The 26294-nt window shown below is 46.7% G+C and overlaps 1 protein-coding gene across 1 annotated transcript; it reads right to left on the bottom strand.

Annotated features, from left to right (window-relative positions):
• Positions 1 to 717: 717 nt before the first annotated feature.
• On the bottom strand, positions 718 to 24487 carry LOC309851091 (uncharacterized protein). Its single transcript, XM_082705864.1, has 4 exons — positions 24377 to 24487; positions 22947 to 22985; positions 20207 to 20361; positions 718 to 839 (listed from the first exon to the last, which is right to left on the bottom strand). The coding sequence occupies exons 1-4, from the start codon at positions 24475 to 24477 to the stop codon at positions 769 to 771; spliced, it is 366 nt and encodes a 121-aa protein (XP_082561990.1). The 5' UTR covers positions 24478 to 24487; the 3' UTR covers positions 718 to 768.
• Between the last annotated feature and the right edge of the window lie 1807 nt (positions 24488 to 26294).

The following is a 26294-nucleotide window of genomic DNA, read 5'->3' as shown; positions in this document are numbered from 1 at the left end:
GCCTCAATTTATTCAGCTATAAAATGGTGTGAAAATGGTACCTATCTTAGGATTGTTGTGAGGATTAAATCAATAAATACAGTACATGTAAAGTTCCTAGATCAGTGTGCAGCATACATTAAATACTGTGTGAAGGTTAGCTATGATTATTATTATGTAAGTTATCACTGAAACATTTCTGTAACTCAAGAGTTAAAGCCAGAAGAAACACATTGTTTTTAGTTTACAGGACAAAAGGCAATACAGCATAGACTCCGGAGTCTAGTAGCTCATCACAGTGGAAAAAACTGCAGCAGGTCAAAGCCTGCTGAGCTCAAAAATCATGCCTTAGCTGAGCCACTTCCTAACTGTGTCTGCAGTTAGCAGGGGATAATAATAGATTCTACCTTCTGGAATCTTACTGGCATTTAAGTCACACCACACAGATAAAGCACTTAGCCCACAAGGAGTAGTGTGCAATTAAGGTTAGCCATCATTATAACTAAAAATTAATGTATACAATACATGTATACAAACTATACAATATAGGCAGTAGACATCCATTCATTTGAAAACTATAGTTGTTGCACATACTATGGGCCATAAGAAAAGAGTTCCCTTATTCAGTCCTCATTAACAACCTCAGGAGGCAGATGCCTCACACTACTTTAAATATGAAGAAGTAGGACACATCTTTACCAAATTGTAGAACCCAGGACTCCATCCCAGGCTCCCAAGATAATGCTCTTCCAGTGCTGCCCAGTGGGACTTTCCACAGTAATTTCACCGTCAGTCTGTGTCATCCAATATGGTGTCTTCTGGGCACATGTAGCGACTGAGGCTAGATGTGGTGAATGTGCCTAAAGGAGAGAATTTTTTATTTGATCTAATTTCAATTAATTTAAATTCATTTTAAATAGCCAGATGTGGCTGGCGACTATTGGACAGCACAGCCTAGGCTACCATATCGAATTTCTTTAACCAAAGGGCTAGTCCCACTATGGAAACTAGTAAATACTCTAATCTAAATTGTTATTGGCCAACTTTTGTCTACACTGCTTGCAGCTCCTTCACTTAGGATTTTATTACTATTTTCTTTTTTTTTAAATGGCCCTTTCTGATACAGAAATCAGAGACTTTGCCTCCCAAGTATTCCACTAGTAGCGGCTCATTGTTTGACTTTTTATCATGCGCTCTGAGAAGGAGTTCTTATTGTACTTGTTCAATACCAGATACTATTCTTTAGCCATTGGCCCCATGTGGACAGTTTTCTGCCCCTGCCCATCCCATATTTTTCTAGGTAGGGCAGGAGTTCTGTTTTGCTATCTTTTGCAGAACTACCAACTTTCCAATTACCATCTGAACCGAATAGGGGCAGAGAGAGACATTGTGACACTTTTTATGTAACACCACGAAGCTTGTCCTCCAGACTATGCTTTTGCTTTTACTTGTACTTCATAAAATTAATTTCCCAGAGCAGGCCTGTCTGACTGCAAATAGTCAGTCATCCTTTCCTCCATCTATGCCCCTCTCCCCATGGCTATAATTTGGTAAGTATGAGACAAGTTTAGAGATACGCAGAAAAAAAAAAGAAAAAGAAAAAGAAAAGAAAAGAAATCCAAAAAAGGATCACACTTGTCTCCTAAGTTAAATCTATTTTGCAATGGAGAAAATAATTTCATTTGAATGATAATCTGTGAATCTAGCTGCCCAGTTTCATTCTGGCTGCATCACATTATTCATTGTCTGTGCTCTGTGTAAACCAGCACTGTCCCATTTGTAAGCAGGACAGAGAGTAGGTTCTCTGCTACTTTCACCCAAATCCTTAGATAGCATCACTCATAATCAGTGTTTTCGAAACCTCATTTACAAAATCACTACTGGAATAATTTTTCTTGGAAGCCATGTGACAGAAGCCCCACAAACTTGAAATCCTAAACAAATTTTCAAAATAGGGCATAGTGATTTATTTATCCAGTGATCTTTAAAAGGGAATTTCGTGGCATCTGTGGGCAAGGCAGCCTATGCAGTCCAAGGAGGAGCTCATGTGCACACCCCCTGCTAAGTCATTTCCTCTCTTTGTTTTTAGACTAGGATTTCCAAGCAGAAGATTCATATCTGCTTTCTGTATGTACACTGACTCAGCTTTGCCACAGTTTTGTAAGCAAGATGGGTACATGTGTTGTGTGTTTATCTTGCCGATTTTTTTTTTATCATGTTAGGGTGGTGATCTTGAAAAATTTTAATTTCTCTTGTTTTCATTGGATTCTCTCTTCTCTCCCACCTTCATTCCTATTAATGTACTCATAGGTTATCATTTGTGTGATTGTAGGAACACTGTAAGTCAAAGGGATTAACAGATAATTTTGATATGCAAATAGTTGTAATAGAGGGCACTTGTCTTAGCTCTTACCAGAAAGGAAAAAAAATTTTTTTTAATTTAAAAATATGAAGTTCAGTGTGTTGCTCTCAGGAGACCTGAGAATCATACCATTATAGACATAATCCTTTTAATCTGGCTGCCACAGATCTGTTCTTGTGCCATATAAATTCTCTTCTGTCTGAGGATAGCAAAGATTCCCAGTCAAAACTTGGCATTCACAGGTCACAAATGTCAAAAGCTGACAAGTCTCCTTGCTGGATGGGCTTTTATGGGTGTGTAAGAGTAAACTTTAAAACTAATTTAAGGGTTTGTCCAAAAAGCAAAGGAGGTAAAATCAGTTGTAAGCTGAGAATTATTAAAAAAGAAAGACACCAGTTTAGCCCTAAGTCTTTCATTTTGAAGTATTTTAATGTGAGTATGATAATTTCCAACTGCTGTGAAGGGAAAAAATTTCTGTGTTCTTGCTTCCAATTTGGTTTACATCAATAAAGTTCATATCAACTAGAAAGCAATTCTTCAGGTAGGAGAGAATAGAAATCAGAGAAATAGAGATGAATGGATTAAAATGGATGTTTATTATTGATCTCCAGAAGATTAAAAAAGGAAAATACCACAAATCATAAGGGCTATCTTCTGCTACGTCTAACTCATTTCTACATTCCTGAAAACTGAGACATGCATTTATTCCATAATCAGACAACCTGCTAGGTAGCAGAAATACAAGAAGAATAAGATACAAACTTTGCCCCTAAGAAGCTCATAGCCTAGCCCAGGGGACTTTCTTAAGAGAAAGTCTTAAGTGCAGGGATATGATAGGAAGAGCACAAAGAGAAGCCTCAAAGCAATCAGGCTTCCTGGAAAAGGTGGAATCTGATCTATGATTTCCTTTTTTTTTTTTTAAGATTTTATTTATTTATTTGACAGAGAGAGATCACAAGTAGGCAGAGAGGCAGGCAGAGAGAGAGAGAGAGAGGAGGAAGCAGGGTACCCGCTGAGCAGAGAGCCCAATGCGGGACTCGATCCCAGGACCCTGAGACCATGACCTGAGCCGAAGGCAGCGGCTTAACCCACTGAGCCACCCAGGCGCCCTGATCTATGATTTCAAGGATAAGTAGGAGGTAGGTATGTAAAATGGAGGTGGAAAAGAACAAAAGGCCAAGAAGGAGGAGCATGGTGAATAAGAAGAATTAAAGTATTTCACATTATTAGTCACATTGAAGTGAAGTGCAAATTCATGAGAGCTAACCCGAGAGAGGTCAGAAGGAACTACATCTTAAGAGCCTTATTTACAGCAGGTGATAGAAAGTGTTTTACTGTTTTTGTTTGGTTGGTTGGTTGGATCACTTTTGTATTTTTAGGTTTTTTTTTTTTTCAAAGTTTTATTTATTTGAAAGAGTGAGCAAGAGAGAGACAGAGAGCATGACCAGAGGAGGGGAGAGAAGCAGATTCTCTGCTAAGCAGGGAGCTTGATGTAGGGCTCCATCCCAGGACCCTGGGATCCTGACCTGAGTGGAAGGCCGATGCTTAACTCACGGAGCCACCCAGATGCCTAGCATTTTCCTGTTTTAAACAAGAAAAAGAAAAGAAAAGAAAGAAAGAAAAAAGATCTTATTTTTTAAAATTGTTTTTTCAGGCTCTTCTTCTGCATCTGTTAAGATGATCACGTGGTTTTGTCCTTCAGTCTGTTAATGTGGTGTGTCACATTTATTGATTTGCATATGTTTATCCAACCTGCGCTCCAGTGAAAAATCCCACTTTGTCACGGTGTATATAATCTTTTTAATTGAATAGCTGAATTCAGTTTGCTGTATTTTATTGAAGATTTTTATACATATGTTCTTCAGGACATTGGCCTGTAATTTTCTTTTCTTGTAATGTCTTTCTGGCTTTGAAACAAAGGTAATTGTCATCTAGTCCTGAGCTTTCCTTTGTTGTGAGGGATTTGATAACTGATTCAACCTCATTACTCTTATAGATCTATAAATATTTTCTTTTTTCTTTTTATAATTTTAATGGTGTATCAGGTAGCTTGTACTATATAACAAATTACCCCAGGACTTAGAGATTTAAAAGAATGACTGTTTAGCCCATAATCATGAAGGAAGTTCTTCTGGTCAGTGTTAGGGTCCGTGATCGAAGAAACAAGACTGATACAAAGCGAAGGTCAAACAAAACCTTATTTCGCGCCAAGCATCAAGAATCAAACTGACCGGTCAGGGCTATCTCTTACGAAAAGGCGAGGACGATGATCCCAACAAGGTCACTCCCAAGAAGGCCGCTCCGGACGAGGCTGCTCTAGATGAGGCTGCTCTGCAGATCAGGACGCTCCGTGATCGGAGCCGCTCCCAAGAAGAGGCCACTCCCAGGACGAGGCCGCTGCTCCATGAGGTTGCTCCCCAGACAAGGCCGCTCCCAAGAAGGGGCCATTCTGGACAAGACCGCTCCCGGACGAGCCCGCTCCCGACGACGAAGAGGCAACGATGACAGCGACGATGACGAGGAGGACAACCCGGATGACACAGACTCTGCTCCCCACGATGCCACTCTGACAAGGCTGCCACCCAGAGGAAGCCACCGCTGCGGACAAGGCCGCTCGTGGCTCGGGGTGGCAAGGCATTTTGCGGCAAGGCTGCTGGCGGCTAGGGGCCATTGGCATCTCTGGGCCACTGGCGTCCGGGGACCACTGGCATCCAGGGGCTGCAGGCCTCAGGACCTCTGACCGCTGGGCCGCTGGACTGCTGGTGTCTCGGCACTGCTGACGTCTAGGGGCTGCAGGCGTGGGGACCGCTGACCACCAGACTGCTGGACCACTGGTATCTCGGGACCGCTGACCGCTGGGCCGCTGGACCACTGGAGTCTCAGGGCCGCAGGCATCAAGGGATCGCTGACAGCTGGACCACTGGGGTCTCAGGGCCGCAGGCGTCGAGGGACCGCTGACAGCTGGACCGCTGGTGTCTGGGCAGCTCGGGGCTGCTGGAAGCTGCATGCGGCTGAAGGCTGCAGGTGGCTCAAGGCTGCCGGAGGCGGGGCCTCAGGCGGCTGGAAGCTGCAGGCGGCGGCTGGGGGCCGGGGAGGCAGGACCGCGGGAGGCGGGGCCGCAGGCGGCTGGAAGCTGCAGGGGGCTGGAGGCTGCAGGCGCAGGGACCGCCGGTGGTGGGACCGCTCGCAGCGGTTATAGCTCTTACAAGAGCTGTTATAGCTCCTCCACTCCGCCTCTTCGCTCCCATCGACTCTTCTTTTGCTCCCCCCGCAGCTCTCCTCCTGCTCCCGGTGCAGCTCTCCTCCTCCCCTGCTAGCCTCGCAGCAACCCCTATGCGGTTGGTTGAGTCCCACCCCTATACAGGTGGCCAATCGGATCTCAATCCACCCTAGTGGATATACACATGCTGCACCAATTGGACATCTCCACCTGGCCTGTCCCACCCCTACATCGGGGTCCACAAGCAAGTTCCTCTGGGAGGGGCAGGCCCTTACAGTCAAGCCAAGTCAGCTGATTCTACTTGGTTCTCTTATGTCTCTGGGGTCAGCTGGTAGGTTGGCTGGCAGCAGGATTACCTGGAATGACCTCAATCATATGATGGTTGCAGCCTGCCACAGTGCTAGTAGCAACAATATTTCCTTGCTTTTCTCTTCTCCCCTCAAAGTCATATAACTTAACTGAATTAAAAGGAAAGGTTCATAAACAGAACATAATTTCCACCAAAATTAAACCCATTTAGAAGGCATAAAGGAGGACAGAGAGGGGGCTCTTTTCTGACCTGATTCAGCAACAAGTACATGGTTTACCAAAGAACAAAAACATATCACCTTAGTGGGAAAAAATAATATATTTATTCAACAATATTTATTGAGCAGCTGTTATGTGACACTGTTTAAGGCACTGAAGAACAGTAACTAATCTGACAAAGTCCTTCCTTCAAGTAGACTAGTCTAATTGGAGAGGCAGAAATAAACAAATATATAAACAAGAGAATTTCCGAGAGACATGAGTAATCTAAGCTGCTATAAACATATGGGATATGGGAGATACATCGCAGGGCAACCTGTCTGAGGAGATGGCATTCCATCTGGGATCTAACAATGTGAAGGATCTTGCCACACTAAGCATTAGGAAGTACTGTTCTAGGCCTAGGAAATAGTAAATACAAAGCTTTGGATGCAGTATGATTTTGAGGAAAGTGAAGAAAAAAAATCAAAGCAGAGGAAACAGCTTGAGGAAGAGCAAAATGACAATAATAATAATAGAAATAATAATTTTTTAAATATGAAAGTACCTAGGATGTTTGGAAACAAGGAATTCTGACATAACTGAACTGTAATATAGATGAGAATGAGACTAAAAAAGCAAGGCTGGGAGGTTGGGAAGAACATTTGAAAATCTAGACTTTATTCTTCAGATAATGGGAAATAAAAGGATGGTATAGGAATGGATGAACATAAAGAACGGACTGATGCATGAAGAGACTAGAGACAGGAGTCCATATAAAAGATTCTGATTGCGGGGCACCTGGGTGGGTGGGTTAAGCCTCTGTCTTCGACTCAGGTCATGATCTCAGCCTGCTTCCTCCTTTCTCTCTCTGCCTGCCTCTCTGCCTGTTTGTGATTTCTCTCTGTCAAATAAATAAATGAAATCTTTAAAAAAAGAGGTACTGATATCCCTGGTCCAGTTAATACAGAGAGGCAGAATAAGTATAGCAGCCTTGGTCATGGGAAGGAAAGGAAATTAACAGACATTTCAGGGGTGGAACCATAATATGCATAAAGAGTAATCAGATATAAGGGTTCAGAGAGGGGAGGAATTGGAAAACTATGATTCCAAATTGGGCAGGATGTACAAAAGTGGAAAGGGAACCAACAGCCAACAGGAAGGAATTTTATGAGGTGCATTCATTCAGTTTAGTTCGTATCTAGAGGGTCATATATCTGTGGAGTAGCCAAGGAGAGCTGTTTGGTCTGCTAATGGGCACAGGAGGCCTTGTTTTGAGAAGAAAGGGGTAAAGATGAAAGGGGTAAAGAAGATAGCAAAAGGTACTAAACAGAGGTTCAGAGTGATACAAGAGCAATCCAAGGAGAGTATTAAAGTGATTCGATGAGAGAAGGGAGTCCAGAAAGTCAAAAATACTGTCAAGAGGAGACTTGACCCTAGTGGGACTTGTATGGTTAAGTTTCTGTGGATTGAGGAAATTCTATTCTGGAGGATAGGGCTGCATCACTTCTGGAAATAAATATAATTGTGCCAGTCAAAGTGCATAGTTTTCTGCTACAATTTAAGCTTTGCCAGCTGTCAAATGCCAGTAATTTTCAACCCAATAAAAACCCATTTCACAGTTAGAGGTATCTCTTTCCCTCTTCCCTGCCCCCTGTTTTCATGCAAATCATGAATAAAGAATGTAGCAATTTAACAAATCACTGTAGTTTTGAACTTAGCTATAATAGGAATCTTAGCTATAATAGAGGGGGGCTTCAAAGTAAAACTATAGAAAGTATTTTGCTCATGGTGAATGAGTTAAGACTTTTAGGGAGATAAATGAAATAGTAGTTTATAAAAATAGGGTACTTTGAACAAAATGGACAGTGACATGCATGTCCTCTGCATATAATTGATATAAAGTATTATCATAATTGATATAAAGTATTATTATTGATATAAAGTATAATTGATATAAAGTATTCTCCTCCTCCTCCTCCTTCTTATCACTTAGATGGATTATCACCTATGAATTTTTTTTTAAAGATTTTATTTATTTATTTGACAGACAGAGACTACAAGTAGGCAGAGAGGCAGGCAGAGAGAGAGGAGGAAGCAGGCTCTCCGAGAAGCAGAGAGCCCGATGCGGGGCTCAATCCGAGGACCCTGAGATCATGACCTGAGCCGAAGGCAGAAGCTTTAACCCACTGAGCCACCCAGGCACCCCTCACCTATGAATTTTTAATTGCAAGTTGCAGTCCAACCCCAATCAAAATTAATACCTATCAAAACAATAGATTTCATCTCTGTCTGCACTGAATAATTACTAAATTGACATAATATCTCATGTAGAGCATTAGCACGAAGGTCAGGCCATGCTCTTTCAAACACATCATTTTCCTTGTACTACTTCTCAATGTCAATCACTTCAGAAGATCTCTGCTAATGTCCTTACAGAGAAATACAGAATTAAGTCTGCCATGGTATTCATGTGCCGTTATTTTGTAAAAAAGAAAAATCCAATATAAATTCACAGACACTTAACTTCCAAGCCACCAGGCACCTTAAGGCAGCCATTTTTAATTATGTATTTAAGAAAATGGTTGTGTCTGTAACCGATAGATTTTCTTCTCAATTGGAGGTGGAAACGATCAAAAAAAGACACCATTTTTCTTGGTGACTATTCCAGTCTCTACCTCATCCAAAGCATGTTGAAACAACAACTTTATCAGAAACCCATGTTCACAATTGTTAAATGAAATATTATTTATGGGACCTCAGATGTGAAAATATCTACAAGACAGAAAAGAGTTAATAACTGGCTTTCAAGAAATGCCACCTAACGGGCTTAGAAATGGGTTATTTCAACCTGGTTTTCATTTTTGTTGTTGTTTTGTTTGTTTAGTATAAAATCTATTCCTTTAACCTTATAGATCCTTCTTGAGTTCATGGTTCATTTCTGGTTTAATCTGGAGAATTTGGGGTCCTTTTAAATAATGTGATCTTGGGGTCCTTTAAAATAATATAATCACAACAAAAAGTGAAGTACCATCTTGTGCATTGGGCACTGGCAACTTTAGAGGATACTGATACACTTTTTAATATCATACATAAAGGAGAGGGACTAAAATTCTGGGATTACTAGGTAATGGGGTGTGAACAGAATTGTTCATTGAGTGACTGCTATCTATACTAACATTTAGTCACTTTTTGGAAAACGTACTAGAGGCTATGATAAATGTGTTACACTTATTATTAGTGCCTTGGCTTTTTTACAAGATCCTAAAATGAGTTTCCTCATTTTAGAAGTGGTGAGAACACAGCTCATAAGTTGAGGAGCTAAAGGGCCCTAAAAGACAGTCTAGTAATTAATTATATATAAATTAGAGAGTATAGTATCCACAGAGCCAGAAATGGTCATATCAAGTAAAATTTTTCTCTCAGTCTACTGTGTTTCCCTACAAATGGGTTTCTTATCATGTCAATGTCAGACTCTTGACCGTGTAAACGTTTTCCCCCCAGTTTTATCATTTTGATAATTCTTCTGGAAAAATGCAAACCGCATAAAGGATGTGCAACTTTGTTAAGACACTAGTTAAGGTAGGATTGGAATACGTGAATCCTGATTCTCAGGGGATTCTCTCGTCATTTGACCACATACATTCATGATCCAATTTTAGAAACTTGGCCACTTCAAACTAAAACATTCCAGTTTGCTAATCACCCTCCAGGAATGACTGCCCAAGAGGTGGGAGAACATATGTTGGTAACTGATTCAACCTTATCTTGCTCCAACCACATTTTACTATAAGCAAAATAATTTATGTGTAACGATTACAATGATTCCAACCATTATTTGCAGAATAGCTTTTCTTCCACTAAATGTCAGGAATTTAATCACATACTTTATCAACATTACATGTCACTGGCACAGAGCTAATCTCACTTTGTAAACTTGCTCGTCATACAGTTTGCAGGTTTGAGGTACTCTGAGTATTTGTATTTCCTTTGTTGTTTGTTGTATTTCCTTATGGCTGATGTACCAGGCAGTATAGAAATTACTATGAATATTATGAATATTTAACAAAGAATAGCTCTTTTTGGATGATGTCATCTCTTTTCAATACAATAAGGGATTACATTTGTAGAAAGATTTTTGTTTGGAAATTGTAGAAGTTTTAAATAGATGTTTTATACTGACTTTAAGCATCTTAATATTTGAAGGGAACTTAAGAGAGTCCTATTCCCTTTTGGATACAAGACATGATATTTTCCCCTCATTTTTTAATAGAATTTCCAAGTGTAGAAAGGTCAGATGAATTGTCTAAATTCATACAAGAAGTGTTAGTCACAGAAGGGAGATAAGCATGCAGTTTTTCTCTTTTCTTGTATATATATATATATTTTAATATTTTATTTATTTATTTGACAGACAGTGATCACAAGTAGGCAGACAGGCAGGCAGAGAGATAGGAGGAAGCAGGCTCCCCGCAGAGCAGAGAGCCTGACATGGGGCTCGATCCCAGGACCCTGGGATCATGACCTGAGCCGAAGGCAGAGGCTTTAAACCCACTGAGCCACCCAAGCACCCTAATACTATATAACTTTTATAGTCTTTTTTTTTCCCAAGAAAATATTCACTTTTTTGAAAGAACTCATAGGTTTTTTGTTTTGTTTTGTTTTTTGGTTCAGTTGTTAAATTTCCAAAGCAACATATATAATTAAAAATAGATGTTCATGGACTAAAATATCTGGAGAGTTAAGACAATATTTAAACTAATATTGTCTGCATATCCCTGTGTTTTAAATATCACTGATAACCAAATAAGGTTATATTTACATTTACAATATAAGCATGCTACAAAAAGAAAGTTATTGAAAACTCAGAAAATTACATCAAGTTTACTCATAGTTCTAGTTTTTTTTTTTTAAATATATTCTTAAGGTTATTCCTTTGCTTTCTAATTCTGTAAAATAGAAATATAACAGAATATAACAGAAATATTCTGTGTCTCCATTTCAGGCACAGAACTAAAAACCTCTGTAATTTCCTATGAGGATAGCAATAAAAGTTTCTTTTGTTATGTTAATGAGGTGGCTTTTGGATCTCCCCTAGGAACTGGGGCTGCTTGGCAGTGGGGTCAACTTGTGATTAGAGCCATGGACCCTTGAGCCCACCAGCCAGACCTCTGGGGAGAGAAGACAACTGGACATGAAGATCAATGGCCAATAGTCAATAATGTAATTAATCATGCCTGTGAAATGAAACCTTCATAAAACAACATTTCTCATAACATCGTGCATTTGTAGAACACACTTTGATTTTATTTTTTTTATTTTTTTTTAAGATTTTATTTATTTATTTGACAGAGAGAAATCACAAGTAGACGGAGAGGCAGGCAGAGAGAGAGAGAGAGAGAGGGAAACAGGCTCCCTGATGAGCAGAGAGCCCGAACACACTTTTGATTTTAGACTTTCTGTTTTAGCCAAACTAGCAAAAAGGGTGAGGTTTTTGTTTTGGTTTTGGACATTCTCATATTTGGAATCATAAGGGTTCTGTGCCCAACTCCACCACGGGTGTGGGAGGGGGTGTTCCACTCACCAACAATTCTCTGACACCAGCTAGGTGTGCGACAATGTAACTCCAATCTGACGCTATCTGTGTGGACATAGATACCTGGAGAGAGCAGGGGCTCAGTCCCACAAAACTGTCCCCCAACCACCGCACACATATTGCACACTTCAGACAAGAGTCACAAATCCCGGTTGTCACCTGTGCCTCTGACCAACCTATTTTAGGAATTACAGCCATTACTGTTCCCGCGGCCACTGTGGGACTGGCCTTGCATCAGACTGCACAAACCACCCAATTTGTGCAAAAATGGCACGGGAATGCTATCAAGGCTTGGAATCAACAAACAGTCCTAGATCAAAGATTTCATGAAAGAGTCTTTGATTTAAAAGAAGCTGTAATATATATAGGAGAGAAGATCTTCCAAATATAAGGCTTCACCTTCCGTGTGATTAGAATGTTTCTTCTTTCTGTGTCACTCCTACACCTATAATAAATCAGAAATACCGTGGAACAAGATTTCACCATATTACTAGTCATGATGGTGGTAATTTAACTGTGGATATTAAACAGCTTCAAGATACTATTCAGGGCACTCCTTGTGATCCTTACAATCAGTTCCAAGAGTGAGTTTCGCACAAAGGATTAATGATATTCTGTCTGATGTAAAACCCTTTGCTTGAATCAAAACACTGGTGCTGGCATTATAGGTGGAATGATGGCACTTTTGATTGCTATAGTCTTTTTACACTTAGTCCTCAGATGCTCACGAACATCTTTCTGACGACCAATGATTCAAGAACTTGCAAAATGGATTTTGCTGCTTCTGCATTAACAAAAGCGGGGGGGTATGTAACCATCTCTCAGAATGATAGGCTGCTTAAAATATCACTAATGAGAAATTGTACTGGTCACGCAAGCATGCTTGACGATGACCTTGAGAAAACCTGAACTAGCAGCAGGCCTCCGGTGGAGAGGAGGATACATGTCCTTGAAGCCCAGCAGCTCAGGGTGGAACATCGCCTGTTTCCCTTTTCCATTGTCTCCCCTGCCTCATGAAAGCCTGCTGTTAGAATAATCCCTTTCTGTGCCCTTGCTCAACCAAAAATCCAAGCCGCTGGGCCAGGCACAGCCTACTCTGTTTACCTACAAGACTATGGTCGACGTAGGCCTCCCATTCCTTCTGGTTGACCTACAAGACTCATGACTAATGTATAACCTCCTCCTTTGGTTGTGATCTTGTATCTAATAAATACGGGACTGAGGAGTTTTGGGGAGCGACAGTCCTTTCAGCGTGGTCCCTGCTCCCTCCCTCTCCCAGGTGACTTGTTTGTTCCTCATTCTTCTCCCCAGTGCCATCAGGAAGGGGCCCCCAAATGCCTGGCAGAGGGGAGAGATGCACGGAGGGAGGCCTGGGGCTTGTGTGAAGTGGGAGTCACTCAGCGCTCAGGGAGCTGTCACACCCTCAAGGCAAAGCTGTCCTCCTGTGCCCTGAGCCACAACCTTTGATGCCAGACCCATACTCTAGGCCAGGAGTGTCTTTACATTGCCCTAGGGCTGTGAAGCAAAAAGATTCCGTGGCGTCCCCAGTGGGAGAGGAGCAGCGCTTCCAATAGGCAAGGGTGAGTCTCCCCACTTTGCCCTCCCCAGGCCAGTGTTCTCCCAGGCCCATGCCCAAAACGGAAAACCTACTCTCACTCTTCAAGGGTCCGTCCTTCTTGCCCTCCCCGCTCTGCTGGGCCACGGGAACCTAGAAATGATGGCTTCGGGCTTCCCATGCCAGCACCCATTCGGCTCCCAACTTTTGCCCACTTGACCCACAGAAGAGACTCAGGAGAGCTATGCAGAGAAACTAGAACAGGATTTAATTAATGTAATGAACATTACCTAAAGGTTCTGTGAAGAACATGGGGAGAAGGGAGGGGAAATCTGTGGGCAACGGCAGGAGTCCCAGGAGCTGTGGGACTGGAGGCCAAAGGGACACGGATCTCCATGTACTGTCCCAAGGCCCATGGCCCCTGAGATCACAGACGAGGCCTCAAGCCCCCACCTTCCTTCAAACTGCTGGTTCAGGGATTGGGAAGTTTCCCAACGTTGGCTGGCAGGCTGGGAGCCCGGTTTTGCTCCAGGACCGGGCTTGATTTGTGTCTCCCATTCCACACTAGTCTTGCACCGGTGTCATCTAGAAGGAAGTGCAACACCGGCTACTTTTCCAGGAAGATATTGGCTCAGCCGAGCCTCTGCCTCTTGGAAGCGGGCTGTGATTTGGAGGAAAACGGCTTGTTGCCCGGTGCAGATCTTTTGCGTCCTCTCCGGTGCTGGGCAGGGAATGAGGGGTTCTTTGTGGCAAGGCTGCTTGTTGGGGCCCTGCTCGCTCCTGCTGTAATGCTCAGAGCCCCAAACCTGGAGCACAGATCTGCAACTACATCTCCTCTCCCCAAACCTGGGGGTGCTGCGGTAAGCCCCATGCTGATGGGGGCCAGCATTGTGTTGCCAGCTTGGGGGCCGGGCTGCTGGCTGTTGGGCCCAGCATGGGACACGGCGCCCGGCACCTGGGGGGCATTTGCCAAGCCAGAGGCAGAGGCAGTGGGCTGTGATGTGGACGAAAATGCTTTGTTGCAGGGTGCAGCTCTTTTGCACCTAATGAATCGCTGGGCAGGGAATGAGGGGGTCTTGGTGGCAAGGCTGGTCTGGGCTGTGCTGACCAGAGAGGTGGGGCCACTAGGAGGAGAGGCCAGGACGCCCCCATCCCCGCAGGCGGCCTTGCTGGCAGAGCTAATGCCATCTGACCTGGACCTCTTCCTGCTCTGGTGCCTGGGGATGTGACTGAAGCTAGGGGCACTCAGGGCTCCCGACACAGGCTGGTTCGTCGTGCCGGCTCCAGTGGTCCCCGACAGGGTGCTCTGGCGTGGGTGGCCCCCTCTGTTTGGGCCCAGGCTTGCCCTGGAGCCCTGTGGGCCGCGTGGGGCCCTGCTCGTTCCTGCTGTAATGCTCAGAGCCCCAAACCTGGAGCACAGATCTGGGACACCATCACCTCTCCCAAAACCTGGGGGTGCTGCGGAAAACCCCATGCTGATGAGGACCAGCATTGTGCTGCCCCCTGGGGGGCGGGGCTGCTGGCTAATGCGCCCAGCATGGGACACAGCGCCAGGCACCTGGGGGGCTGCTGTCAAGCCAGGGGCAGCGGCTGCGCCAGGGGCGAGTACAGCAGGGGAGGTAGCCGAACCTGGCTGGGCACTGGCACGGGTGCCCCGGGAGGCAGATGCGGGTAAGGGAACCACATAAACTGCCTGAGTGCCACTGCCCAAGGTCAGCTGGACTACTGCTGTGCTCAGGGCCTGGAGTGGGACTGGAGCCTGAGCTGCCGGCTGTCCATGGGGGGGAGAGCTGTGAAGGGGGCTGGCTCCGGGCCACTGCCCACCAACAGCCCCGAATGGGGCCTGGGCAGTGGATCCCGGGTTGCCACTCCCCCCAGGCAGCGCAGGCAGCCCTGTGGGGACTGTGACTGAGACCATGTTGTCCCCGGGCTGCATCAAGAGGGCCTGGGTAGATGCAACGTTGCTCCCACTGCAGCCAGGGTGAGACCCCAAGAGGAGAGGCTGGGAAGAACCTGAGGAAGAACCGGAGGTGACCTGGGAGTCAGAGGCTGGCAGGGGAGCAGCCACTGCAGCAGGCAGGGCCAAGGCACTGGATGGGCAAGTTGGGCTACAGCTGCAGGTGGCCTCTGTGTCCCCTCGAAGAGCATCTTGAATGCGCTGGAGAGCAGCTGTCTTTTCCCGGTCAAGGTCCTCAGCAGTCACTCGAAACCCCGGCTGAGGGGGTGATGGCAGCCTCAGAGGCTCCCCTCGCCTGTGTGGCAGCAGACTAACCTTGCGTTTTCCGGGCCTGGAACAGTCAGCTGGGGATGAGCAGTTCCTCGGCGTTGTTTTCTGCCTGGTGGTGGTATCGGCAGCCTTTTCCGGCTGGTTCTTCTGGCGAAGTGCAGGCACTCCGGCAGGACACAAGGGGCTCTTTTGGATGACTTTTTTGGGGGACCTCGGGGGCCACGCGGCCTGACTTGTGGCCAGACCCCTCCTCCTCTGCACCGGGTAGCAGCCCATGGTGGAACTGTAAGAACTGGTGATGGCATTTCGAGTGGGGCAGGAGCTCCTCTGGGAGCTGGGGGACTTCTTACTGTATGGGTCTTCTGAGCTCTCTTCCTGGGGGACGGCTCTCAGCAGAGGCCCAGGCCTGGGCACAAAGGAAGAGAGGCCTCCGTGGACCCCCAGGGGACTAAATGCCCTCTGTGGGGTCCCAGTGCCTTGAGGGCCCTTTCTGTGAGGACCCTGGGCCTGGGCCAACCCTTTGCCGCTCCGACTGGGGTCTCTGCCCACCCGCTCCGCTATGGAGACATCATGGACATTTCTGGGTGCCGAGGGCCGCAGCCCGGTGACGAACCGCCTCTGCAGCACACAGGGGGTGACCGTGTCCACGATGGACTCGCAGTTGCGGCGGCAGGACACCTGCGATCCAGGAGCTGACAGCATCGCCTTCAGCCGGCAGCCCCACCTGCAGAAGGTGGTGAGGAGTCCCAGGAAAAGAAGGCGCAGGGTCTTCAGGATCCCGGAGAAAGCTGCTAGGAGTGAGCATGGTTGCCGGCTCGTGGAGGACCGCCTGCGACTGGACCCCGGGGCGTGGACCGCCGGTCGAGCCCTGGGCGCCAAGAGTTGTCTGCGGCCACAGGGAGCCAGGTGGGGGCCCCGCAGAGCCCGGGGCTGGGGGGAGGGGCACGGCCTGCTCAAGGAGGTTCCCATAGAGCAGTAGGGTAAGGCTAGACACTGAGGATAGCGAACTAGGCTCGCAGCGCTCTCCTTCACCTGCCAAGTCGCAGCCGAAGGCCTAGAGCACAATGCGGGGCCCGTTGCCAGGACACAGCTCTAGAACCTGGAGCCTGAGGAGTGAGCGCGCGTGCAGGAACCCCTGTGCACTCACACAGCTTCTGTTGGGTCATCACCCGGGTCATGAATCAGGCCTGCAGAGGTGCTGTGGAGGGGTCCACTCCCTCGTTCCCCACACTTGGGGGGTTCACAGATCTCTTGGGCTTAAACTGAGGAAGAGAAATGGGGGCACAGTGGGTGCCAGCCATCTCCCCTGGCTACTTCTGGGTGGGAACAAGGGAGACTTTACTTTTCATTGTACATCCTCTAGACCATATTTTGTTTTTAAGATTTAATTTTAAAATTAAATTTTAATTTTAAATTAAAATTTAAATGTGGGTCTCCATTGTCCCATCAAAGCATTTCTCAATGCCTGATCACAAGAGGCCCCATGGAGCCCAGCAGCACAATAAGAAATGTTGTATCACATCGTATCAGACCTCAAAGCTAACTATGCAGTCATTCCTTCCATCATTTCCCAAAAGTTCCATTCATTTCTGTGCAAACTTGGAATTCTCCTGAAGATAGGCAAGCATTTTCCTAGAGCAGTAGATGTACGGCTCTTGCATTTCAGAAATCCCCCAGTGTCCCTGCCTTCCATCTGGGGCTTCAGGGTTGCCATGAGCCCACTCACGCAAGGCAGAGGGTGTCCTTTCACGGACTCCTCAGCTGAGGCCGGTCACAGCAGGACGGAGCCCGCCCCGCTGCTGAGGTCCACCTGTGGCAGCTGTGCGCTTGGCCTGAGGCCCCTCTGCGGGCCACATACTGTCCATGCCTAGAGCGGTCCTGTGGGAGGACTGGAAACTTGTTCACCATCTGTGGATACTCGGTAAGGTCCTTGCAAAGTGATAGCTCAGCTCCCTTGTGAGAGCAGGGGAATCTACAGTTCCCGGTATTGAAATCTAGGATTTTCCTTACCAATATTTCAGTACTTCTGAAATCTCACAGAAGTGGAAAAGGCAGGATCTAAAGTTTAAACATACACAGCATGCCTCCTATGATACAGACCAACAGAGATTACTGCTCATGTCCGCTGAAAGTTGTGCAAGTAGTTAAAAGCTAGCAAAGGCAGACACAAAGCAATTTTATATCAGTACTAGAGGACATGTGAATCATTTGATATATTAGACAGCACAGTGCAGAGTAATGAGGAAATGAGCTATTGCTACATTTCACTAACATGACCTTGAGTGAACAAGCCAGAAATAAAAAAAGGACCTAACGTGTTTTTGCATCACTGTTGTAGCTTTGATTCCTCCTGTTTGTTTCCTAACTTTGCATTCACCTACATTCTGGCACAATAGCAAATAACATTGGTGGAAACAGACGTTATTGCCCCTTAGCTAATTTTAAAGGAAACACTTTTTTGTAATTACTCCGTTTAAAGAGACACGGGCTCCTGGGTGGCTCAGTCTTTTAAACACCTGACTTGGACTCAGGTCATGATCTCAGTGTCCTGGGCTCAAGCCCCGGTCATCAGGCTCCATGCCTGGCATGGAGTATGCCTCTCTGTCTCCCTGTACGCCTCCCCCCTTCTCATGCATGCTCTCTCAGTCTTTCTCTCTCAAATAAATAAAATCTAAAAAAAAAGAGAGAGAGAGAGAGAGAGAGAAGAGAAACACGAATGACCTTTTTCCTATGGGTCAGTCTATTCCTTCCTATTCAGGAATCTTAAAATGTTTAAGATGTGTTCATAACTACCTCACATTACATTTGAGAGAACAGCTCTATTTTTGCACACTAAATGCTAATTAATAAATGTCCAGTTGTTGCCTGCAGTTGGGTGAAGAAGCCATGTTCCTGGTGGCAATTGTCAATTGTGATAACTAGTGGAGACACACTTTGATCACTTCCCTTTCAAATATCATTCTGTCTGAACACTACATGTATTTTTGTGAACCAAGAATTTAGTAAATAATGCGATATACATGGAGAAAATAAGCTTAAAATTGGTAATTTCAGTAAGATATTCATTCTGTATTCTTATTTATAAGATTCAATTAATTATATGATTCAATCTTATTTATATGATTCAATGCACTGGATCTTTAGTAAAATTAATTGTGAGTGGGGTTTTGGTTATTTTTTCCACCCTGGTTTGAATAATTAGCCATGTCCTCTGATATCTCATTGCTGAGAAATATCATGGTAAAAACTAAAGGCTTGGTGTATTCGTTAAAGATGTGTGGACCTGCTGCAGGTCCTGGAGTTACGTTAATCCAGCAAATGCACAAGAACCAAAGAGGCAAGAAAGCCTGCAGCTGCTTTCCAGTCCCAGATCAAGGAACACAGTCTAGTGCCTAGTGTTTTGCTGCCCTCTTCTGGTTCGTGTTGGAAGCCCTTGTTTAGACACATTCCAAGAACGCAGCTTTAGGATTCAAAAAAATAGAGCTTCCCTATGACCCTGCAATTGCACGACTGGGTATTTACCCCAAAGATACAGATGTAGTGAAAAGAAGGGCCGTCTGTACCCCAATGTTCATAGCAGCAACGGCCACAGTCGCCAAACTGTGGAAAGAACCAAGATGCCTTTCAACCGACAAATGGATAAGGAAGATGTGGTCCATATACACTATGGAGTATTATGCCTCCATCAGAAAGGACGAATACCCAACTTTAGTAGCAACATGGACGGGACTTGAGAGATTATGCTGAGTGAAATAAGTCAAGCAGAGAGTGTCAATTATCATATGGTTTCATTTATTTGTGGAGCATAAGAGATAACACGGAGGAAGGACATGGGGAGATGGAGAGGAGAAGGGAGTTGATGGAAATTGGAGAGGGAGATGAACCATGAGAGACTATGGACTCTGAAAAACAATCTGAGGGTTTTAAAAGGGAGGTTGGGGGAGCCTGGTGGTGGGTATTATGGAGGGCACATATTGCATGGAGCACTGGGTATGGTGCATAAGCAATGAAATCTGTTATACCTAAAAGAAATTAAATTAAAAAAAAAAAAAACAGAAACCCACCGTACTCAGGGAAAAACGTCCTCCCCCAAGCAACATCCATGAAGAAAGAAGCGTGGATGACAGGGGAATCGCCCCACTTCCTGATGGGGGAGCGCCCAGGCTAAGGAGCCGGCCTCTCCCATGTCAGCGCCTTGAGTTGGAAATGGGCAAGCGTCAGTTTCCCCACAGTGTGTGTGAACGCTGGAAGCAAAGGCCTTCTGCCTCACTATGAGAAAGAAGTCTGTGTGGAAGGCGGCCACCGTCCCCATACAACATGGCTCCAAGGAGAAGGATGCCTTCTCAAACCTCAGCCTAGCCTAAGCAGTGGGCCAAGGCCTTAACTCCAGGAAGCAAGCCCGATGCTGAGCCGCCTTTCCTAACCATTGCTCTTTCCTGGGGAGAGAAAGACTCGCCCCGTGTGTTGCTGCTGAAGTCTAAGGAAGGGCCCGGGTCGTGGTGTCTCAGGAACTCCAGGAAGGCGGCCCCCAAACTTGGCCTCAGAGCACCAGGCACGTGGCAGAGGCACTGGCACCTGCTGTCCCCCTGACCGCCAACCTAACAAGCGCTGCACAGCCTCTGGACCTACGGCAGAACACAGACTCCCGCTCAGAGTGCACAAGACTACTTCTGAGAGCCACCCCACTCTCGCAGCGTTACCTTAGAAGAGAGCCCCCGGACCCTGCTGGGCCACCTTTCGGAGAGAGGCGTGTTGCGTACCTGTCTGGTGGCAAGGATGCGGTACCAAGGCCCTCCTTCGGGCAAACATCCTCCAGGCTCCGTGAGCACAGAGGCCTATTCGAGACGGTAATGGAAGCGCCTGGCAAGTGCAAACAGCTGACCTCATGGCCACGCGTCTGTGGCGCCCCTCATCCCTGGTCCGGGGAAGGGAGAAACCTTTTGGACCCTGGAAGCATAGAAGAAGGCGCAATGGTGGGGAGGCCCCATCAGCTCCCATTTCCCCTACAGCCACAAGCCTTTTCTCAGATGCAGGCCCTGGTTCCCATACATGGAGGGCCCAAGGCTTCACCCCGCAGAACCTGTCAGTGTATCCAACACCCCTCATCTGACAGCGTGTTTCAGGGAGGCAGCCTTGTCACACGGGTGCCTGGAAGCTGAGCGGGTGTGTGGCGACTTAAACTCTAAGAAACACCGTCTTGGCAAAAAAACATCTTCCCTAGAACAACTTCCATGAAGAGCCAAGCCGGGATGTGGTACAGAAACACCCCGCATTCTGATGGGGGAGAGCGGGGCCGCGCAGCCAGCTCTCTCCAGTCACCATTTTGGGTCGTGAGGGGGAAGCAAGTTTCCAAGAGTGTGTGTGAATGCCTGAGGTAAAACCTTCTGCCTCCCTGTTAGAAAGAAGTCTGTTTGAAAGGTGACCACCCTCCCCTCACAGGGCGTGTCAAGGAGACTGGCGCCTTCTCAAAGGTCTGCCTAGAGGCCTAAGGAGAGTGCCATGCTCTCATCTCCCACAAACTAGCTTGAAGGTCAATGGCCTTTTGTGCACATGGCTCTTTTTACTGAGGAAAGAATCGCACCCATATGTGGTGGGGCAAGTCTAAGGAAAGTGCCTCGACCTTAGGTCGGTGGAATCTCTGAGGAAGCTCTTCCTTAACTATGGCCTCAGAGCAGGTGGCCATGCTGCCTGGGGACTGGCTCCTGCTGTCTCCCAAACTCGATCTGAACCATGGGCAAGGACTGCAAGACTGACTGTGGAACCCAGACCCCAGCTCTGGGTGTGCAAAGGATCTGACTCGCCTGACTGATGCCAGATGTATTAGTGAGGAGCATGTGATGAAACCAGGCCACAGGCAACCCCCTCCACAGTGTTGCCAGAATACAGGACTCCCGCGGATCTCCCAAATCAACACCACCCTCTGAGTGTCCCCTGAGGCCAAACCTGTAGCCCGAAGCTCACCCAGTAGCTAGCAGTCCACTCAGCCCTCGGGAGAGGATGCTGCACTGCCATCGATTTGACCCCTAACACCTTCAGAACTGACAACTGAACCCTAGGCCTAGACTTCTGCCTCCCTCACCTGGCCCTATCCCTGCTGGTGAGTCAGAAGTGGGTAGTGGAGCCGTGGGCAAGAGCGAGGGTGGTCTGAGCCAAGGGGCATAGCAGGTCCCGTGATGTTGCTGGAGACCATGATGCTAGTGGAAACCCGAAGCTTCAGGACCCCTAAGAGCATCTGCCTAAGTCCAAGCCAGAAGGCAGACACTCACTTTACTGCTGGTCTGCCACCAACCCTCAAAACTTTCTCAGCCCCACCACTAGCCAGGTACCTTCCTGCCTCGGGGGTTGCCTCTCACCCTACCCTCAGCTTGGCTCTGGCCCTCTGAGGGCCCAAATGGCCAGGCAGAGAATCAAAGGGTTTTGGGACCCAGGACCAGTTCAGGGCAAAACCCCCAGGAACACAAACCCAAGGAAGCCATGGGCAACAGACCCAGCGGAGCTGAGAGCATGGTTCTGGTGAAATCCTGAACCGCTATCCTGCAAGGGCCCTGGACCCTGAGACACCACCCTAGCCCTGAGCTTCACCCTAAGGCTTACCCTCGACTCTGGCTGCAGGGCAGGGCTCTACACTCCCACTGGCTCAAACATCTCCCAGACTGTAACCCCACCCCTAGCCCTGGCTGTGGGTCTGATGGTGCCTAGTTCTGAGGACCCCGTGGAAAGGGCTCCCCTAATTCAGGCCACACTCACCGTCCTGGAGCCCAGAAGGAAACCGGGCCACTTGACAACGCCCAGGGTTTGTGGGCCCACAGGGTTCCAGCCACAAACCTGAACCCTGGCCACAGTAGGTGCCACCCTCCTCCCACCCCCTACCCTACACCCCCACATTCCCGAGGCCACAGCTGAAGCCCGAGTCTCACCTTAATGTTTACCCTCTGCCCAGCCCTCATGGTAGGAACGCTGCAGGGCTACGCAACGGGCCCCTGGTGTTTATGGGAATGGCACACAAGCCCTTGCACTGGATATGGCCATGACCTGTCCAGAAGCCTATTTGTGAGCCAAAGGTGAATCTGGGACACCGTCTGGCAAGGCCAGGCCACTCTGGCAAACAAAGAAGAAACCTTCGGTGCATCAAGCACGGGGGTGTTTCTGCAGCCCAGGAGGCTAGCGAACACACCGCCGCTTCAGGAAGACTAAGAGGAACTTGCTGGGGCCCACTTGGAATCTCACCCTCACTCTAGCTCTCCGTTCGGTCCTCGGGGCACTTCTTCACCACACCTTTCAGATAGGTGCGTGACGGCTTCCAGCTTCTCAAGCCTAACCCTAGCGGTCAGCCTGACCCCGCCTGAGGAGGCATGAGGGGAGTACTGTGCTAGACACCCAGCTCGAAGATACGACATGGTAGGAAAACCCTCCGCCAGACTAACAGCCTCAAGGCACACGGAGCAGAGAGGCCTTTCCAGAGGGGTGTGTGCAAATGCAAGGCAAGTGCCACAGGCTTACCTGGGAGAAACCAGTCTGGTGAGCACGCCACACCTGCTCCTGTGAAGAGAGAAGAATTCCTGATGTCTGGAAGCGTTGAGGAAAGTGCAAATCCCTCATCTCCCCAAAAGAACAATGGAGAGGATGGTCATCAACTAACATTTTCCCCTGAAGCTAGAAGCTGTCTCCCAGATGCAGGCGAGAGCATAGTTACTTGGTAGGGCCCATACACTCAGACCCCGAGAAACCGGCTTGTGCAGGATGCACCTCTGCCCTGACATCCTGTTTCAGGGAGACAGTAGCGCTTTGACACGGATGCCTGGAAGCAGAATGAAAGTGCCGTGCTGGGCCCTGAACTCTAAGGAACAACTCTTGGGGAAAACCGTCCTCCTCTGAACATCTTCATCCATGGAGATAGAAGCGTCGAAGTGTAAGGGAATGTCCAGTGTACTTATGTGGGAGAGACAAGGCCGTGCGGCCGGCTTCCCTCAAGTCACCGTCTTGTTCCATGAAGGGAGAGGCAAATTTCAGAGTGTCTGAGAATGCACGAGGAAAAGGCCACTAGCCTCCCTGTGAGAACTAAGTCAGTGTGGATGCGACCACCGTCCCCTAACATGATCAGTTTTTTGTTTTTGTTTTTTTAGTTAAGAAAGAGTTTGACTTTTTTTTGCCAACTTGCATAAATTTTATATATTTCTTGTTGTTGCTGTCTTATTGTTCTTTTTTTTTTTAAAGATTTATTTACTTGACAGAGATCACAAGTAGGAAGAGAGGCAGGCAGAGGGGGGGAAGCAGGCTCCCCGCTGAGTAGAATTATTAGCTGATGGGCATAAATAGAGACCAATAATTGTCCCATAGAACAGTGACACCACAGAGAGGTGGGAGCCACAGGTGGAGAAGGCTTTGTGAATATCCCTAGCAGAAGGGACCTTAAGGATGGAGGACACAATCCGTGCATAAGACATGATGATGAGCAGGAATGGGATGATGACAACAAGCCCAGAGCAGACAAATCACAGAAAAAGTGGGGGACTTTGTTGTCTGCACAAAACCACAATCTGGCCATGAGAAGAGTGTGTAACATAGCATGGAACATGGTCAGCACCCAGGACAGCACCACCAGGGAGAGACAGAGCCTGGGGCTCATGATGGTGGTGTAGTGCAGGGGGAAGCAGATGGCCACATAGCGGTCATAGGCCATGGCCACCAGGAGGGAGCTCTCTAGGTCTCCAAAAAACAGGAAGAAGTACATCTGAATAAGGCAGCCAGCATAGGGGATGGATGGGACTCGGCTCTGCATGTTCTGCAGCAATTTGGGCATTGTGACAGACGAGAAGCATAGGTCAGAGAAGGATAAATTGCTGAGAAGCAAATACATGGGCATGTGGAAGTGGGAGTCCAGGCGAATGAGGATGATGATGAGAAGGTTCCCCAGGACGGTGGTAACATACATGACCAGGAACAGGGCATAGAACAGGTCTTGCTGATTTGGATCAATGGGCAGGCCCAGGAGGACAAATTCTGAGATGATGGTTTGATTCTTTCTTGTCATGCTCTGTCTTCAGTATCTTTAGGAGGAAAAAACGTGTCCGTTAAAACATGAATTTAAAACTGAACATAGGGACGCCTGGGTGGCTCAGTTGGTTAAGCAGCTGCCTTCGGCTCAGGTCATGATCCCAGCGTCCTGGGATCGAGTCCCACATCAGGCTCCTTGCTCCACAGGGAGCCTGCTTCTCCCTCTGACTCTGCCTTCCACTCTGTCTGCCTGTGCTCACTCTCGCTCGCTCTCTCTCTGACAAATAAATAAATAAAATCTTTAAAAAAAAATAAAAAAATAAAACTGAACATATTTCTGTGATACATAATTTATTAGGTGCTCTGTAAAGATAGTTTACATAATTCTCATCACAATAATTACCATTTCTATACTCCAAATCTCTAAGGACAGAATCTCTATGATCAGAAATGACTTTTCATCACTTCCTTTTAACAATGTTCCAAAATTTTTTAAAAGATTTTATTTTTTATTTGATAGAGACTCAGCGAGAGAGAGAGCACAAGCAGAGGGAGTGGAAGAAGGAGAAGCAGGCTTCCTGCCCAGCAGGGAGCCTGATGTGGAGTTTCATCCCGGGTCCCTGGGTTCATAACCTGAGCCGAAGGCAGACACTTAATGACTGAGCCACCCAGACACCCCAACAATATTCCAACTTTGATAAAACACTCTTATCCATTACTTTCTGAGACACTTATATATTGATTCTCCTCATACCTATCTTACCAGGCATCCTAAGTAACTCTAGTTTGTTTTGTCAGACTCTTCATGTTGATGTCCCAGGAGGAGTTTTGCCTAAACACCGTTCTCTTATAATGCTACATATAGAATGAAGAAAAACTAATCTACTCCAAAGGATTTGATTACCATTTAAACCTCAGGTGTAAATGACTCTAATCTATAAAACTGTGTACCTAGTTGCCTAATAATTATCTTCCCTCAGACTTTTCATATGCATTTTAAGCTTGGCAGATCCTAAAAGAAACTCAGGATCTCAACCTCCTCCTTCTCCCACTTCCAATTCCTTCCTCCTCTACTTACCCACATCTCGGTAAAAGATATCAAAATGCAAATCATACACCTGAGAGTTTTCTTCCCTTCCATCCTTTCTCTCATCCTCAATATCCAGTTTTTCAACATGTCTTTAAGATTCTGCCACATTAAACCTCTTTCTCATTCATCCACTCCTTCTCTCAACCATCACTATTCTGGCTGGGCTGACATCATGCCTTGTCTGTACTATTGGAATAACCTCTTCCCTCTTCACTCTTCTCCCGGCTTCCCCCCTTGGACACTCTCTCCTTCAATATCTTTCATTCACACTGTGGCATTCTAAGATGAAAATCTGATCATCATTCTCCCTAAAGTCTTCACAGATTCTCATTGCTCTTAAGGAAGAGGCAAAATTCCTCTCAAAGGAACTGCACAAAAGGTGCTTCAAGACCTGACCCTTGCTGACTTCCACAGCTTCACTTGGCCCCATAGTGACACTCACATTCACCTCTCCAGACATGCTGGGCTTGAAAGGCACAATTTCTTGCCACCAGTCTTTTCTACTTGCTGTTCCCCCTGCCTAGCATCTTCCTCTCTCTGCTCCCTCCTCACCTGGTTTGTTCCTACTTACCCTTCAGCATATTATATGTCATTTACTCAGCTGTATCTCTCCTGGCCCCCTTCCCCAGACCAATAAGAACCTGCTACTATGTTTTCCAGGCAACCCTTCCTTGCCCCTCAAGCACTGAATGCCTAGGAGATTGGTTACAGCTGTTCTTCCTATTGGATGGTAAACATGCAGGAGAGGCCACGTCTGCCTTCAT

The sequence above is a fragment of the Mustela nivalis genome (assembly GCF_964662115.1).
Source record: "Mustela nivalis genome assembly, chromosome: 17".
NCBI classification, from domain to species: Eukaryota; Metazoa; Chordata; class Mammalia; order Carnivora; family Mustelidae; genus Mustela; species Mustela nivalis.
This window is presented reverse-complemented; position numbering and strand designations above follow the sequence as displayed.

Coding starts and splice junctions, on each gene's coding strand:
- LOC309851091 (XM_082705864.1), bottom strand. CDS start 24,477: ATGACAAGAAAGAATCAAACCATCATCTCAGAATTTGTCCTCCTGGGC. Junction 20,362..22,946: donor ACCAGACTGGTTTCTCCCAG/GTAAGCCTGTGG, acceptor TCCCCGGACCAG/GGATGAGGGGCGCCACAGAC. Junction 840..20,206: donor GCATCCTTGCCACCAGACAG/GTACGCAACACG, acceptor TCTCTCCTTTAG/GCACATTCACCACATCTAGC.